Below are 16,751 nucleotides of genomic sequence, written 5' to 3'. Positions count from 1 at the left end.
AAGCTACATGGAACAAACCCCTGCTTTAGCCAGTAGAAATTCTCTTTTATTCCAAGCGGCAGAGGCCTGTGTTTGCCTGCTTCCAGAGCTGATCATGAAACTGGTATATGTGCAAACACTATTTTTGCTGGCAAAGCTAAAAAGCTATAAACACACATATATAGAAAGAATATATATTTATGCATGTATATACACAAAGTGTGCACACATACACATGTAAGGAGGTATCCTGAGATAGTATATACATGGTTACCGCTGGGGAAAAGTCTTTTCAAATGGCTTTCAAAACAGCAATCAAGCAGGGTGCCTGGTCAGCAAAGCTTCTCTGTTTTACTGAACCCAGAATCAGCTTTGCTGCTTCTCCATCCTCTCTCTCTGTACCACCACCCAGGAGGGCTGGTTGTTTTACATACCCTGCCTTGCAGCCTCTGCAGGCCTCACATTTGATACTTCTGCGGTGTGGGAAGCAGCAAAAAATGTTGGTGTGCTCTGTCACAGTTGCCATTTTCATTAATAAACAAAACCTTCTGGTATTTTAGGAGCCATTATCATGCCGACCCAGCTTACCTGTGCGTCACAGTTACACTGTGCCCTTCTCCGGCCTGCCTGACGATGAAGGCTCATTGACAGTCTCTAAGCCTACTGCGTCCTGCAGCGGTTCAGGGGCCAGTGGTGTTTCTTCAGTGTTTGACATTCCCTCTGCATCTGTGCTCTCAGTGGTCTCCTTTGCTTCTGCATCAGCTTCTTCCTTCTCCTTGTCCCCCTTTTCCTGTTCACAAGCACTGCCTGGCTGCTCTTCTCCCTGGGGACCCTCACACACCTTCTCCTTGTTTCCAGAGGGAGGCTGGAGAGAGTTCTCCTCCCCTGGGGCACCACAACATCCTTCCTCCTCCTTTGTCTCTGCTGCGTTACTCTTGCAAGGAGTCATTTCATCTGCCTGTTTTTCTCCTTTTTCTTCATCTTCTGATCTGCTGGATCCTCTCCTTGATGGGGGCTTCTCATCAGACCCTGTCTGGTTTTTTTGCTCTTTACTCCCTGTTCCTGCCTCTGTCTTGCCCTTGGGCCCAAACACCTCATCCCCATCTTCCTTGGCACCGTTTTCTGGAGAGGAGATGTTGACCCCTAAATCTTCCCCATCTCCGTACTCCGACAGAGATCTTCGGAACTTCCTGGATGGAGGCCTGCGCTTTATCGAGCCCCGCGTCCGCACCTTGGAGACAGGAAAAGCAGACATTGAAGCAGTCAAGAAAGCGGTACTGGAAAGCAGGAAAGCACAACAGAGGAAAATACCATGGGAAACTTGATTGCTACCCAGGTGGCCTCACTTATCCTGCTCTGCCACTGAAAGGTAAGGAGAAGAGTGCTCCCTGCCACTGAGAGACTACTTTATAGGACAAGCAACTCTGTATATGTGTGCCTTCTTTCCTTCTGTAAAGATGGTGCCAGAGATTATCGTCCCAATTTAAACTGTTGCTCCTTGGCCAGGTTAGACCCTAAACCCAAGGATGCTGCATTCGTTTCACAAATGCTCCTGACTGGATGTCTCAGCCTTTCCTACTCTTGGCCATTTGGAGGTTGAGGAAGGAGTCTGCACTCCAGCTGATGATGGTGAATGCAGGTTACAGCTCCCCACTGAAGCGCTGAGCACTCCGTGGGGACATCCGCCAAACTTTCGTGCTCTGCAGGGCTCCCTAAACTGCCCCTCAGCCACCTTTGACATTTGCTGGCACAGGGCACCACCTCCACACAGCGCTCCTTGCCCAGGTACCAGCCACCCTGTTACTGCTGAGCTGAAGTGACTGGGTCCTGCCACTTCATGCCTTCCCTTTACCCACTGGGCCAGGAAGGCTGCTGGAGCTGCTGGAGCACAAAGCTCCACATGCAGGTGGGCAGAGAGGAGACTCCACAGAGCTACACTGAAAGGCTGTTTCAAACCCAACGCGTAGATCTCCTCCCTTGGCCACAAGTACACACTATTATGGCAGGGCTGAGGGCTACAGCCTCCTCTTCCTCTTCATCTCCACCCGAGAAGCAAGCCTTTTCATGCTGTAATGGAGAGATCCCAGCACATACCCTACCTTGTTGTAGCATTGCAGCTGAGTGCCTTCTGGGGGTTGATCGAAACTGACTGGCGTCTCGTTGGCTTCAGCAGGCTGGGACTGAATCCCCGGGCTGCTGGGTGTTGAGGGAGGGGTGCTGAACGGAGAAACCAGGGGTTTCAGACCAGGGCTTTTGGGAGATGCTCCCGGCAGCAGAGCAGCTGGAGCAAAAGCCAGATTGGCCTGCAAAGAAAAATCCCTGTCACAGGCGTGTGTGACACCAGCGTGTACTACAGGCAGTAACCACATGGAGGAACACTTGCTCTTGCCACGGGAGCAGCCACATCTCAGCTGTCACAACCCACATACCTTCTGGTTATGGGTCTCTCCTGGTGACACTGTCAACAAACAAGTCCGGGCAGAGAAGTTATGACTGGACGTTTGCCCTTCACCAGTAGCTGGATCTCAAGACATGTCCCTTTGTCATCATGAGGCCTTTTGGGATTTTCCAGTGACCCAGCCAAGCCAGCACAGTCTACAGTGGCTGAGCCACGAGAAAGTCTGAACAACCAGCCAGCAATCACCTTGAGATTTAAACCATCCCTGTGTGTGCCCAAGCGGACCTCGCATTTTCCACCCTGATCTGTGGGTCTTCTGAATGATCTGCACAGTCGGGAGGAGTGAAAAGATGATGGAAAGAAGCAAGCGTGTGATTAACTGTGGCAAAACACTTCCTGCTGGTCTGTCACTAAGAAGCAAATGTCCTTGGGTATATTAAGAGGGACGGTGCTATGAATAGGCTTATGTTGTGTCCGGGCAGCCAGGAGGCATTCAGCTCTGGGGTCGCACGTGCTGCCAGGGGAGGCAGCTGGCAGCGGCAGAGCACTATGTCTACAGGCTATTGAGTGCTGAGCTGCCTCCGTAGCGTAAATCAGGCTCACAAAGAGATACAGAAAGGGCAAGAGGCACTGGGCGTGTTTGCGTGTAACTGGGGGAATCGGGGCGAGGGATGCGCAGAGCTTCTAGGCACATGCAGGAGAGTGCCGGAGCCCGGAGCACACTGCCCGCTGCCAGGACCATAGCTGTGCTCAAGGCCAGCTCCCTGGCAGGGTGCAGGTGATAGTTTGATTTAGACTGCCGTGAAGAAAGAGCTGGAACAAGTCTCAGCCAAGGTTTCTCTCACTTTCTCTTGCAAACTGCATTTAAACTGAGGCTTCTGCCGCTGCTGCCTACTTGAGCTGTGGCTGCAGCTGTGCCCCTGTCCAGCCATGTTCCTCCGCAGATCCAGATGATCCCGACCGATACAGTGACCTGCCTATGGATGTGCCTGAGGATCGCTGGACTGTTTCTGACACTGGTTACCATTACCAGACCTGCACTGCCTTCCTTGTTTGTGTATTGTGGGACTGGGCCCTCACTGGTGAGGCCACTGCCCTGCTTACCTAGCTGTCACCCTTGGCTCCTGGATCCCCTTCCCCTGTGGCTGCTCCACAAGAGAAGCAGCTAGGACAAATGCCAATCTGTTTTAATTTGCTGGGGCAGCCGTGTGGGCTCTTCCAGGACCTACCTGCAGCTTTTCAATCATAGGAGAGCTTTTCACCTTGACCTTGGGAACGGGGCATGCGTTTGGAGACCGCTTCTGCAAAACAAAATGAAACATGAAAAAGTCACAATGAAGTAGGTGAAAAATAGGAAATAGAGTGAAGGCAGAAAACGTGGAAGAAGTAAGAACAAAGTGCTAGTAAGGGAGCAAATAAAGCCTCATATAGTGCCTTCACACAAAAGTTTGCTTTCTTCTTTCCTGACCCTGCTCCCCTTTTGTTATCTAGCCATCCTAGGGCTCTACATACATGTATCTTTCCTCTGGGAGAAAAGGTGATTATCTGCTTTCTGGCTCACGTATCTGAGTTAGGCGAGGTGTAATGGCTCAGCTGCTACATGGCCTTCATTAAGGTATCTAACCTATGACACAGACTGTTACTATTTCAGGACCAGGCAGATTAAAATTCTGCCTTTTAAAGGGTACAAGCCTTAACATCAGTAAACATTGTGAACTTTTTGTGATGGGAAAGATTTTCTGCCACCATTTGACTAACAGAGTTAAAGGGTATCCAATTAGTATGGGCCAGAAAGGCCTAAGTGGCCAGAAAGGTAGAGCTATGAAAGGCTGACAACAGTTTGAGAGAGTGACAGCATTGCTTAGAGAAGGGGCACATTGCTTTTTTTCAGGTCCAAAGGAAAAGTAAAGTATCTAAGGTTTTAAAGCTCATGCTCCTTTGTCATGGAGGCGGCAAGAGCTTGTAGCCGTCAGAAAAGGACAAAGAACAACCTCCTTGCTAAGGGCAGGTGACAATGTGAAATTTGGTGGGTAGACCTCGTACCCTGAAACACAGAAGGACAGAAGTGACTAGAAACGTCCTGAGTGTAAACTTTAGTGAGTAGCGGCCAGCTTACTTGGATCAGCTCACTCAAGGGTGCTGTATGGAGGACACCTCAAGACAATATTCTGTGGGTACTGCTGACAAAATCGCTCTTCACTCTGGATTAATTATTCACTTTTTCTGAAGAAGGAAAAATCTCAAGAGCAGAGCCATTATGTCATTATACTCAAACCTCTAGAGCTCATCTGAAGGCAACAGCATGGATGCCTCCTGTGCTAAGTGCTGTTAAAATCTTGTAAATGCCAGCAATTACTGCTTTAAAATGCTTGAAAAGATAGCATCTGGGTGGATCTTCCAGTGCTCTAAGGGTAAAACCAAAAGCAGCAGAAATGGGATGTGTATCCATGCTACAGGAGTAGGTAACAGCACAGAGCTGCCTCCGAGGCAGTACATGCACATGAGCAGTTTGATGCTGCGTGGTAGATGTCTTTTGCTGCACAGCCTGACTTCTCTGATACCTCCAAGCTCATGTCTCAGAAGAGAACAGGTTGCAGAGAGGAGAGACCTTGTCCCCTTATTAAATTGATACTCACTTGCTCATCATTGTTGCTTGTCTCACTTTTGTGGGGATACAACGGAAGGGAGCATGGTGGTTTCCTCCGAGTTGGCTTATGTGGTGGCACCTAAGAGAAGGAAACAACCACCTCAGCAGCAGGAAAATCATTTTTTTTAAAAAAGGAAGTGAAATTCAAGCACAAAAGGGTATGATCTGTAAGTGACCTGCTTGGATGGCAGAGCTCAGCTCGCCTAAATGAGTCATCCAAAGGCAGCACAACAACCAGCATGCTAGGTGTGCTTGTAGCATCTTGAACCTGATCCTCATGTTGGAAAAGCAGTCTGTATCTCTTTCCACAGTGTGGACTGTGACGCTTCAGTCTTTGTGCAAAGGACTCTCTTCTAAGCTGTGGAGGGTGGAGAAGCCTTCCCAGAAGCTTCATCTTGAAAGCATCCTGCTGGAAACCCCCTCACACTGGATAGCTTGTTATTGTTCTCTTTCCTGTATTACCAGGATTTCCTTTCAATAAGCCTTAGCTGCCTACCTGGTTTGGGATTTTCCTATTTTGTTTCTGATATATTTTAGGGGCAAAAAGGGGAATTAAGACTTTTTCAACATGCCCTACAGCCCCATTCATTTCTCTCTAATGAAGAAGAGAGGCTTGCAGAGACAAGTCCTCAGCTGTAACCTTTAATGAGATGAGAAACAGATTCTCCAGGGGAGAAGAAACAAGGCAACTTAATGGCAAAGACACCAGTTCCTTCTGAATGTTGTCAGGCTCTCCTAGTATGAGAGTGCTCACTAGGAAGGAAAAGATGCATAGCACAGCGCCTATGGAGTTGCTGCTTCATAACCATTGCTCTGGTCTTGAAGCCAAGCTGTCTCTTGAAGCTGTCTCTATTTTTATGCCAGGGTTGTAGTCTCCTGCCAAGCTGTTAACACACTTTTTATGTGTTAACAGACAAAATATTTGGATAATATTGTGGATCTTGGATAATATCCACAATATAATATTTGGATAATTTTGTTACCTTCTAACAGGCAGGCATGTGAAAAGTTGGATTATGGTGTCTTTGCCTTCTGCAGAGTTGGCTGTCTTGGAGGACCTGTGGACTTGATGTCACTTAACTTCTGGTGGTGCTGCACCCAGCCATGGCAATGCTGCATCTCTAAGCAGCCGAGGGCAGCCCCGCCCTTACCCTTATGTCATGCTAGGAAGCAATAATGTCACGTCTTACTGAAACACCACCCTTTTGCAACCATGAAATGCTGCACTGTGCCACAGTGAATATGTCAGGGGTTCCCTGGCTGATAGGTTCCCCTTTGCTGGTGTGGGTCAAGCAAGGGTTAAAGACCATCCACTCAGCCATTAATCTGAGGCCAGCTTGAGAAAGCCAACGGGGAAGTGACAGATGGCTTGGAGAGAAAAGACAGGAAACTTTGTCCTCTGTCTCTGGAGAAAATGAGTTTCCCCCCACTGTAAGGCCTCTCCACACTGCCTTGGCTGGGGAGCAGCAGAGGACTGCAGATAACACCAGAGAGGTCTGGGAACTTGCTGCCTTCTGTAGGGTAAGGAGCTCAGTGCAATTAAATCCCATACCTTCAAATGAGAAAATGACTGTAATGGGATTGATGGAGTGGTGCACTGGTGACTGGGGGGGGGGGGGAGTGTTTGGGAAGAGATTGGTTATTCCCATCCCAGGACTCAGCTGTGGGAATGCTAACCTCTGATAGACAGTGGCCTGCCAGCTGTACAGGACAGAGGTCACCATTGCATTCAGCTGAAGACAGGAGGGGTGACAGAGAGGATTCCTTTAGGCCCAGCCTGGGACATGCAGAAATCAGCTGAGCAGCAGAAGGCAGCAGTTGTTTTAAAGGAGCACCCACTGACTGTAGAGGGCCACCAGTAGACATTACCTCTTCTAAAAAAGTGCATAATGATACAGGGGGCTCTCCTAAAACACCACCCTCTATACATAAACATTCTGACTTTCTTCCTAAGAGAGGTATTCTACTGTTTCGCTTATCTGGTGAAAGACAGCTTGTGAGGTAATGCTTGGCATAGTGGCCTTTCAATAAAATAAAGTTTCAGCATGATAGAGATAGGCACAGAGTCTGAAATGCCATTGTGAAGAGGTAATGAGAGCAAGTAAAAAGACAACTTTCTCTCAGACCAGTACAGAAGGAATTACCTGGAGGAAACCTTCTTTTGTGAACAAGGTGCTGGTGACCTGCCACTGGCTTCTACACTGTGTAATCTGTTGTTTGCTTTCTTTTTTCTGTGGCTCAATATCAGCTATTTTATTACTCATTATTACGCTTTGCCCACAAAATCCAGCCCAGTTAATACATGCATCTCTGTCTGCTAGTTAGGTATATACATGTCCCCTACCAAGCTTTACAGTGTCTCAGTTACAGTGCCTAGTTGTCCTAAGGTATGGCTCTACCAAAACACTCGACCACAAGCCAGTAATGCATGGAACATGCCATCATAGCTTGCATTGCCCTAGGAGACAATCCTTTGCGAAGGTTCAAAATCAAGGTGGATTCATGCTCAGATGCTCTAACTTCTACGGGCAGAGGCAAGTACTGCATTTCACACTTGATTACCTGCTGGCGGCTGCGGAGTTCCTTACCTCTTTTCCAGTGATATTGGCTGCTTGCTCTTTGAATTTCCCTGCTAGCTGAGCCACTGAGGGTGATGCCGACTTGTCCACCTCTGAATTGGTCTCTGCTGGCCTGTTCTGACAAATTGGGAGCAACAAGTTATGAGCAAAGGCTGCAAAAAGCAAGCAGGCTAGAGAGAAGCCTGCATATGTGTTATAAAGTTCAAGAGTAAGCAGGGACTTAAAGCAGAGTTTCTCACATCTGGCATCAATCATCCAGTCTTAAGAGCAAGAGGTTTGTGAAGACAGGACCTAGCAGCATTTGCAAATATCCCAGAAAACCAGTAATTCATGCAGGGCCTTTCAGCTCCAGCTGAAGGGCCTACACTCCGTGTTTTTCTCTGGAAGAAAACTAAGTATTTCAAGCCAAGTGTCTGTTCCCTATCTTTTCCTCGCAGTGAGCAGATGGAACAGGGCAGTAAAGGACGTTCCCATGCACCTTCTCAGCCCTCCCATCCCTTTTTTACTGCCCTGATCACACGCACCCTTCCTTTTCCAGCGATTCTGCTGTGAGAAGCCGTTCCCTGTCCTTGCAGCAAGCCAGCATCTGCTTGGGGATGTCCCTGTGCTGTTCGGCTTTTTTGGCATTGAAATACTCAGGCAGTTGTGGGGGAGGGAGGAAATACCAGGGCTGAGAGAAGCTTCCCCTCCCCTGGGTCAACAGCAGGCTGAGAAGCAGGAGGCTCGCTGGAGACTGGATGGTGCGGCTCTTCCCACAGCACACAGCCCTAGTGCCATCCCACATTTCCCTTGTTTTCTTCGCTATGTGTGTATCAAGCAATACGAGTAGAAAGCCTCGAAATCAAAGCTGATGAAAGGAAACCTTTGTTCTTCATCTCTAGTATCTGATGCCAGGGAAAACCGAACCAGAGGAACTGAGAACAACTAACCAACAATCCTTGTTTTGTTAGAGGTGGAGACCTCAAAACAACAAACCAGGCTACAAACCATCAAGGAACCTCACACCTCCTCTCCCTGCACCACTGCCATGAACACATGACCACACCTCTCACCTCTCTGCCTCAATACTCTTCTGCTTCTCAGTCAGAAAGTTTCCCCAAAGGCCGTTGATAGAGGAATACATCCCTGTTTCTCCAAAGGCTCCCACAGAATCCTTCCTTCTCTCTTTACGCTGCTCTGCCTGGGAGGGACCTGCTGGCTCGTTAACACAACCACCTCTTCAGCATTGCTGGGGGTGAAAGGCCCATGTATGGACCATTTCCTTTGGGTCACTGCACTACAGGGGCTGGAGAAATAGCCATGGAAACTTGAAATCAAATTAAAGTAGGAATTTATTTAGACTCCTAGTTTCTAGATTAAAAGCAAATTGAGGAGCTTACATTAAAATCATCTCATCTGCTGCTTGGAGCACTCGCTAGCCTGAAATACCTGGCAGAGAGCAGCACGGCTGAGGCCCATTTGCATTGTTGAAAAGGGCCTTTCTCTTTCTCAGAGAGCTGTAAATAAATGCTCCCAATAAATGCTGTCATCTTTCTCCAAGGCCCACGACCCTCAGTAGATGTCTGCCATTCCCTGTTTCCATGATCCTGACAACATCTTCCCCATTAAACTTCTTGTACGCTTCAGACCAGCCTTCCTGCATCCAGCCACAAAAGCCATATCAAGCTGTCTCCTCTCGGTGAACTTCTAGCACCTTCCCCCCATGTTTCCAGCCTTCGTTAGAGTAATTACAGGCGGGGGAAGAGGCAGATAAGGGGAACGAAAGAAACAGTGAGGTAAACAGATCAGTGGGGCAACCTGCTGCACATGAAAAATGACGGCTGGGCTAGGTGGGGAGGGAGAGCTCCAGCTGGGATTGTTCTGAGCTGCAGGCCGGCTCCCTGCTGTGCAATGAGGGCAGGCTGGGAGAAGGAGGGAACTATGAATGAACCTGGGGAAGGCAGGATGGATTGGGAGGCTTGGCTCAGCATACCGGCTCCCAGGATACCTGGGCACGGCAGAAGGGACACCTGAGCTGAGGATTCAGCTGAGGAGCTGCAGGTGCTCATTGTCTGTGGTAGAAGGGTTGCCTCCCTCATAGTCCCTTTTTCTCCAAGAGCTTCTTTCACAGCCTTTCACCTTTACCCAGAAAAGACACCACACTTCCTCTTGGCCTCTTTGACCTCTTGTTTTGGGGTGGTTGCATATTTTTTTCTTTTTTCTTTTTTAATATTTTTAGTTACAGTCTGAAAACATAGCTCCTTTCCTTTGATCAAAGCCACAAGGCTGCAATGATTCCACGTGTTTCTTGTTTTGCTGGTAGCAGGCGCTGATTGCAACGCAGCTCTCGCTGGCGCGAAGCTCGCCGGCCAGGGTGCAGGAAGCAGCGAACATGCCATTCTAAGATTAGCACAACTAGCCCATGGGCTGTGTCCTCCCGAAACTGCCAGCTGCAGACTCTCCGATTACGCTACGTGTTTTGCAACAGGAAAAGTCCTTTCTCAGATCCTTTCTGGCAGTTATGCTGCCGTCCTTTATCCAGTTTTTTTCTACAGCTTCTTTTTTTTTCTTCCCAGCTGGTGTGGAGGCTCTGTGATTTCTAGTCGAGGGAAGGTGCCATACTGGGGCACTCGTGCAAAAAGTTCCCTTCCTTGCACTGCCAGAACATGGTCCCCCTGACTTGCAGGGGCTGGACTGGCAGTCTCCCTCCCAGCAGGAGGCAGGTGGGAAGCCTTACTTTCTCACTCTCACCCCAGAGCACGTACCAGCCCTCAGCCTTTTCCACAACTAAGACACGTGGCTTCTCCTTCACTCCAGAGCTCAGTGCTGGCTCTCTCCTGCCCCACAATATTAATGCCGCTTCCCCCATTCCTGGTCATTCTTCCCATCTTGGTGACATAACCCACCACTTTTCTGAATGAGGAGGAGGAGCAGCTCTGCTCTTTTTTTGGCAAAAAAGGTGAAATTACTCAGATGTGAATTTTGTGCTCTTTGCAGGCAACTGCTGATTCTTTTCCTTTTCAGAAGAGAAGCGTGGTCAGCCCGTGTGGGCTAAAACCAGTGAGCTAAGGTAAAATATTGACTCCATCAGTAATTTGGTGCCTGCTACTCTGAGTTCCTTAACTGTTCCATAAAAATAGGTGTCTAAACATTGCGAATACTGGAAAAAAGTCAGACAGAGCTGTAAAACAGGAACTGAATTATACCATCAATGTAAGCATGGCACTGTCTGTGAAAGAGGAAGCGCAGCTAGCAAGTTCTCTGTAAGAGGTTTCGCTTTCCTCTTCTAAATAAGTTCATAAAATTGAGTAAATTTCAAAACAGTTTGCAACCCCGTTTCTTCATCTGCTTTTAAAATGGAATCTGGTCCCTTTGGCAGCACTGAAGAAGTTCTGCCTTTGTTTGTGGGTTAGTTATAATCATGGCAATTCAGGCTTCCCAACAAAACCTCTCCTTCCTTATGCTTTGGAGTCCTCGCCTCTGTTGTGAGAGCAAAACTGACCATCAATCCCTGATTCTACAGATTGCATGAAAGGGAGGCTACTGTTTTTAGCACAGATCCCTGCTTCTCTCACAGGCTGCCTGATGGAACTGCTGCTGGGTCCCCACAGAAATGTCCCATGCCATCCCTGCTGTATCTTTCCAAGGCTCCAAGGCTTTCCAAGGGAAGCTCTCTGAGCAGAGATGCCTCGATACTGTGGCACAGTCGGCTCTGGCTAGCACAGTCCCAGCTGGCGTTAATGTGCCACAAGATGTGAGGACAAGTAAGGCTGCCTGATGTGGGAGTAATGATGTCTGACAGAGGGGACCCCTCAGTACAGCAATGTCACTACCTGGCTCAGTGACATTTGCCAATTCTCCTGCTAGAGCCCATGGAACCATTGTGGGCATTAAGGTGAGAGAAGGTGCATGTTAGAGGCCCACAGAAAGAATTGGTCAAGAGACTGAAAAGTACTCACAAAGAGCTCTTCTTAAAGACCATGAATTTGAGCTACGGGTGGGAAGTGTCACTGCAGACCAGTAGCTTCTTATGAAATCAAAATTGCAGAGAATTTCCACTCCTGTGGGAAACTAGAAAGACAGAGGTGGCTTTGGGGATGAATGTGAATGTCCTGCTGAGACTGGTGCAAAACTGGCTCCATCAGCCTTCAACTGGAAGTTTTGATCATGACCCTTGCAATGGAAAGTTACCATGAGTACACCTCACAGGACTGGTATCCCACCAGTTTTGTCACTGTCCATAACATGCTACTGGACATGCTAGCCTAAAAGGATACTGGTGGGGGCCAGAAGCAGATACCGAAGGATTTGTGCATCTGGTTTAATTGATGAAAAGAGCAAAGGTCTATTAACTGCCATACAGTGGAGCGTTTTGGCTTAAGCAGCACTTAAATACCAGCTGAATAATAGCAGACATTTGTACCGCCCTACTCCACCCCACCCCCCTGCTATGAATCCTCTGACTTGTCTGCTTTTGCAGGTAGGATATTTTGGCCAGACAGAGCACCTTTTATCTGAGATGCAAGCCCTCCACAGCGCTTTGCAAGGCTGGAATATTCAGCAGCTATGGTATCAGTGATGGTTACATGATTTTTGGTACTGGTCCTATGCACTTTCCATCCCCAACCTCATGCAGCTGCATCTAGATGTGGTTTTGAGGTCAGTCCCTGACCTCATCCCTCCCTTGCTTCTAAAAAGTTTTGCAGGAATGATTCCCTGCTGCCTCTTCTCACACCAGTCTGTCGTGCTGGCTACCTTCAAATTCCCTGCGCTCACACAAGCTCTGCAAAACTCCCCTGTGACTCTCATGGGGGTTTTTCGTTGCTGCACATATAATCTACCTCAGCAAAATTAAATACAGCGAAAATAATAACAAAAATAGTGTCAGAGGCAGACATAATAAGGTATCCAAGGCTCAGGGCTGGTGTCTTGATTACAGAAATAGGATCCAGACATAGTGATCCTCAGCACCCAGTTCTCAACACTGCGCCACAAGAAGGCAGCTGTCAGTATGCTAGATGAAAACAAGAGAGGCTCAGGGCTTTTGAGGTGCAGTTTCATAAGGTCCTGGTTTTGACAGAAAGACAGCTTATATTTCCAACTGCTCATTCTCCCTTGACCTTTTCTTTCCCCCTTCCCCCCTCCAGTGTGAGTTTGTGGGGCTGTGCTGTAAACTGGATCACTGAAATGATCTGGGCTAAAAATACATCCCTTAACTCTTTACAAGGTTATTTTTAACCCAGATCATTTCAGCAATTGAGTTCACAGCACAGCCCGACAAACACTTGCACGGCTGTGGCAGGAGGGGCTGGAGGGGTAGCCAGGGCAGCCTGCAGCACAGGGGGAGGATGTCCCTGTAACTGCTCTGGCCACAGCTTGAGGAAATTGCATCATTATGTGTCCTCCTGTTCAGAGGGCTGATGTGACAGAAAAATCCCATTTTTGCACGCCTGCTGGTAAAGGCTGTTTTGGTCTGTGGCACCGGTATTTCACCCTGCAATCTGTTGCCTCCTGCCTGAAACGCAGCTGAGCGCTGGCTGTGAACCCGGGGAGCGCCTGACAGCCACCACAGGGAGCACGTTACCAGCAGCTGAGTGAATCAGAAAAAGTTTCCGTTAAGCATCTACAAAAGCCCCACAAATACTGTGTCAGAGATCTCCAGAAGCTCCACTTCAAACAGGAGTGTGGGGAGTGGGTTTTCCTTGCTGCACAGCAGAGGCAAAGCTCTACACCTGCGGGACCTGCGCAGCTAGGCAAGAGACGGGGGACTCATGGGGAGGAAGCTACTGAAGTCAAAATAAACCATCATCACACTCTGTCTGGAGGCCAGCAAGAAACGCTGGGAAGCAGTGTCGTGGTTTCCTTTCAAATTAAAGCATCAACCCCCACCGAGGCACTGGATTTCAGGAGGGCACGGAGCCCCTTGCAGACCCCTTCTTCCCTGCCTGGCTCAGCCCTCTGTAGGCGAAGGACATGCCTCCTGCATGAAGCCTTCCCAGACATGACACCGACCCATCTCGGTTTTCAGTAAGATAGCTGCAGGACTTGAGGAGCCAGGCGGCCACAGGCCTTGTCTGCATGGAAAGCTTACACCACTTACACACGCTGGGGTAAGTCTCTCAGCTTGCACGGGAAGCGGCACTGCCTTCATCTGATCGAGGTGCCTGTTTTCAGCTAACTGAACTCATTCGAAACTAGCTTGGCGGAAAAGAGCCATTCTCAAACTTGTCAAATACCTGTTTCTGACCCAGAAAGCAGCATTTTGGGAATGAGGCGCTAAGCTGCAGTGAGGAACGTGCCTCCTTCCAGGACTCCCTGTGGGCGGGAGGGGGGGTGAATGTCTCCTACCCCTGCAGTGAGGTGCTGCAGCCTCTCTCCTGCAGAGATGGAGTTTGATGAATTGGAGATGTCCTACTCGCTCGCAGACCAAGCAAGGGAGAAGTGATGACAGTACTAGTTCCTCCCATACTGCCCCACCGATTTGGGGTGGCCATTTCCATAGGCAAGAGCTAATCCCTTCTCCCTGCCCTATCTTTTATTCGACCGCTGAGGCCAGCTGGAGGCAAAAGGCCACCGCATGTTCACACAGTGCATGATCTAAGGTACAGTTCCTGTCTGTCTGGAGAGGACATGAACTTATGCTCTGGTGAATGCATCATGAGTGCATCTCATTACCAGCCAAACACACCAGTGTGTCAGACTAGCCCTACCTTTCTAAAGGCCACAATACTACTCAATAATGATGGAAAACATAATAGTAATGTGTCTGTGTGAACTGAAGTAATAAAGTCTTTCCTTCAGTTAGGAGTATCTTTGATACCTGTTCTAAAGGCAGGTGTCCAAAGAGGCCAATCCACCTAACTATGCTTTTCTATCCCTAGGTTCATGTATTATTCAAGGAAGATAATCTTAAAGAAACTTGGAACGGGTCCCTGGGTGTGGGTCTTAGCCTTGAAGCAGAGAATAGCACAGAATGGACAAGTTTAGGTTCACCTGGGCATATCTACCACTCTTTTTGTCTTGTTCAATGGCAGGAAATAGGTAACCGAATTTTCATTTTCAACCATTTCATACAGGCATCAGTTATTTTGGCTCTCACATTTTGTAAGTGCAGATAAGATTAGATGGGCAGCTCATAAGGAACTCCTTTTTAAATTAACTAAAAAAAAGCTCAATAATAGTTTTTCATTAGGATTGGACCCAATTTAGCGATGCAAAATCTCTCTAATATGTAGTTTGTAGTTTCATTCAAAGCCATCTCTCTGCATCTGCCACTTAGATGAATCCTGATTTGCACCCTCCTGCCAACATAACCTGAACCGATTGTTTATCTGTGTCCATATGAGTACAGCAGCGGCATCATATTGAAAGGGGAACATTGTTCAGACTGGGAAGGGAGAGGTAAGTTATCAGGGTAGGTTTAAAACACAAACTCCCCCAAAGGAGCAAAGTGAAAGGCAGGAGGGTGGGATAATACTTGAATCACAGCGTGAGGAACTGGGCAGCAAAAATCAGGAGAGCCTGCTCATTCTCCTCGTGATCCGTGAAAGCATCCATGCAGGCTGAGCACAGATCGCCCAGGAAGTGGGTGGGCTCACACTAGCCTTGGCCCATTTTTTACATCCCTAGAAGGAAATCTCATCACGCCTGTTCCGACTGGAGCTCGGCAGTGTGCTGGGCCCCTGTCTCAAGAAGCAACACGTCCCAAGACGTAAGCCCTAAATAAACAAACCTCTTCTTGCTACACTGACCCCTCTCCATCCCAGTGAAGCATCCTTCTTCCCATCTCTCTCTTTACCCTTCTTCACAAATCATTCTCACTGGAGATCTCCCAGCTCTCTATTTCAGGAGGGATTTATGTGATTTATTTATTTACTTGGTGTTTTATCTGGCAATGAAGCTGCTCCTTGTCTGGCTGTGGTAAACTTTAATTATTGGCAGAAGCCCCAGCTACAAGTGGCGGCAGCTGTGGCTCTGTGATACCTTATAGCCAGGCCTGTCCATCATCATGTCAGCGTATCCCGTAGCACCTTGGGATGCAAGGCCAAGGCTTCTAGCTGCATTTCCTACCATTTGGTATACAACAGGACCAGTAATTACTGTGCTGTGCTCCACCAGAGCAAAAGCTACCACTTGAGCCACTCCTGCACCTTCTTCTGGTGGGGCTAGGCTAGCTCTGTGAACTTTGTGTGTCAGACCTTTGCTGCAGTTACTTTCCACGAGAGGATAAGACCAAGAATACCTTGCAGATCTTTCAAGTGCATCCTAAATGCTAGAAAATAAATCATATTTTTCTCCTTCTCTCTTTCTGTTGTGTTTTCTTTGATCAACCTTTACCAGAAGCTAAACACACCCCAGATGAGAATTTGGAGAGCTTTAGGAATGGCAGTGTGCACAGTCACCACACTTTCCCTCCAAGCTGCTATCAGATAGCTGGGCAAAGAGGAATAACCGGCCTCAAACTGTCATGGGTCCCACACTGCCGTGATGCAGGAGCAAAACACAACAGAAAGCTAGGCAATGAAAGTAGCGTTTCCATTTGAAAGATTCAAAGATAATTCTGGAGCTGATATCAGGAAGTACAATCTGCCTGTGAAAGAGTATCAAGGTATGTTGAGGAGTGTAATGATGATCCCAGCATTCTCTGCAAAATCCTAGGCTCTTGTTTGCTGTGACTGGCATTTTCAAGGTCATGCAAACAGGTTTCTAGCTTGACTCGCAATAAAAGGATTAGTGGTAAGCCCCTGTCTGTCTCACATGAGAGCGTGCACAACTGTGCAGAACCATTGCATTTCCAAGAAAAAGCCTTTTTTTACATTAAGGTCAAGCCTCAGCCAGTGCAGAGTGGCCTCCACGTCTGGTTGATGACACATGCAACAGATTCAGTCTACAGTCTTGCACCTACAGGGAAAGAAATCTGCAACCTGTGAGAATATGTTGAGAATGCTGGAGTCTGGGCTCCAGGTTTCTGAACACTCTGTGAAAACAACAGGACCTCAGATTAGGTTTGGACCAGTCTGAGCTCCTGGGACCCAAAGACGGGCTTAAGACTCTTCTGGCTGAGGGGCACATCTCTTCTGTACGTATCTCTACACAGCTGTAGACTCCCTTCCTTCAGTCGAGGGATTGCTCACTAATTAAAAAATGTCAAAAACAGAGGATTTGGAGA

The 16,751-nt window shown here is 48.2% G+C and overlaps 1 protein-coding gene across 2 annotated transcripts in view; it reads right to left on the bottom strand.

The window, feature by feature from the left end:
• The window catches only part of RCSD1 (RCSD domain containing 1), a 39,270-nt gene that overhangs the window by 2,365 nt on the left and 20,154 nt on the right, over positions 1 to 16,751 (bottom strand). For both annotated transcript variants that reach the window (XM_055702136.1, XM_005445465.4), the window contains 5 exons: positions 7,613 to 7,720; positions 5,014 to 5,103; positions 3,607 to 3,678; positions 2,079 to 2,282; positions 568 to 1,210 (listed from right to left, as the gene is read on the bottom strand). In XM_055702136.1, coding sequence (XP_055558111.1) covers positions 581 to 1,210; positions 2,079 to 2,282; positions 3,607 to 3,678; positions 5,014 to 5,103; positions 7,613 to 7,720 — 1,104 coding nt within the window. In that variant the 3' untranslated portion in view covers positions 568 to 580. The remainder of the gene's footprint in view (positions 1 to 567; positions 1,211 to 2,078; positions 2,283 to 3,606; positions 3,679 to 5,013; positions 5,104 to 7,612; positions 7,721 to 16,751) is intronic.

The sequence above is a fragment of the Falco cherrug genome, chromosome 2, assembly GCF_023634085.1.
Source record: "Falco cherrug isolate bFalChe1 chromosome 2, bFalChe1.pri, whole genome shotgun sequence".
NCBI lineage: Eukaryota > Metazoa > Chordata > Aves > Falconiformes > Falconidae > Falco > Falco cherrug.
This window is presented reverse-complemented; position numbering and strand designations above follow the sequence as displayed.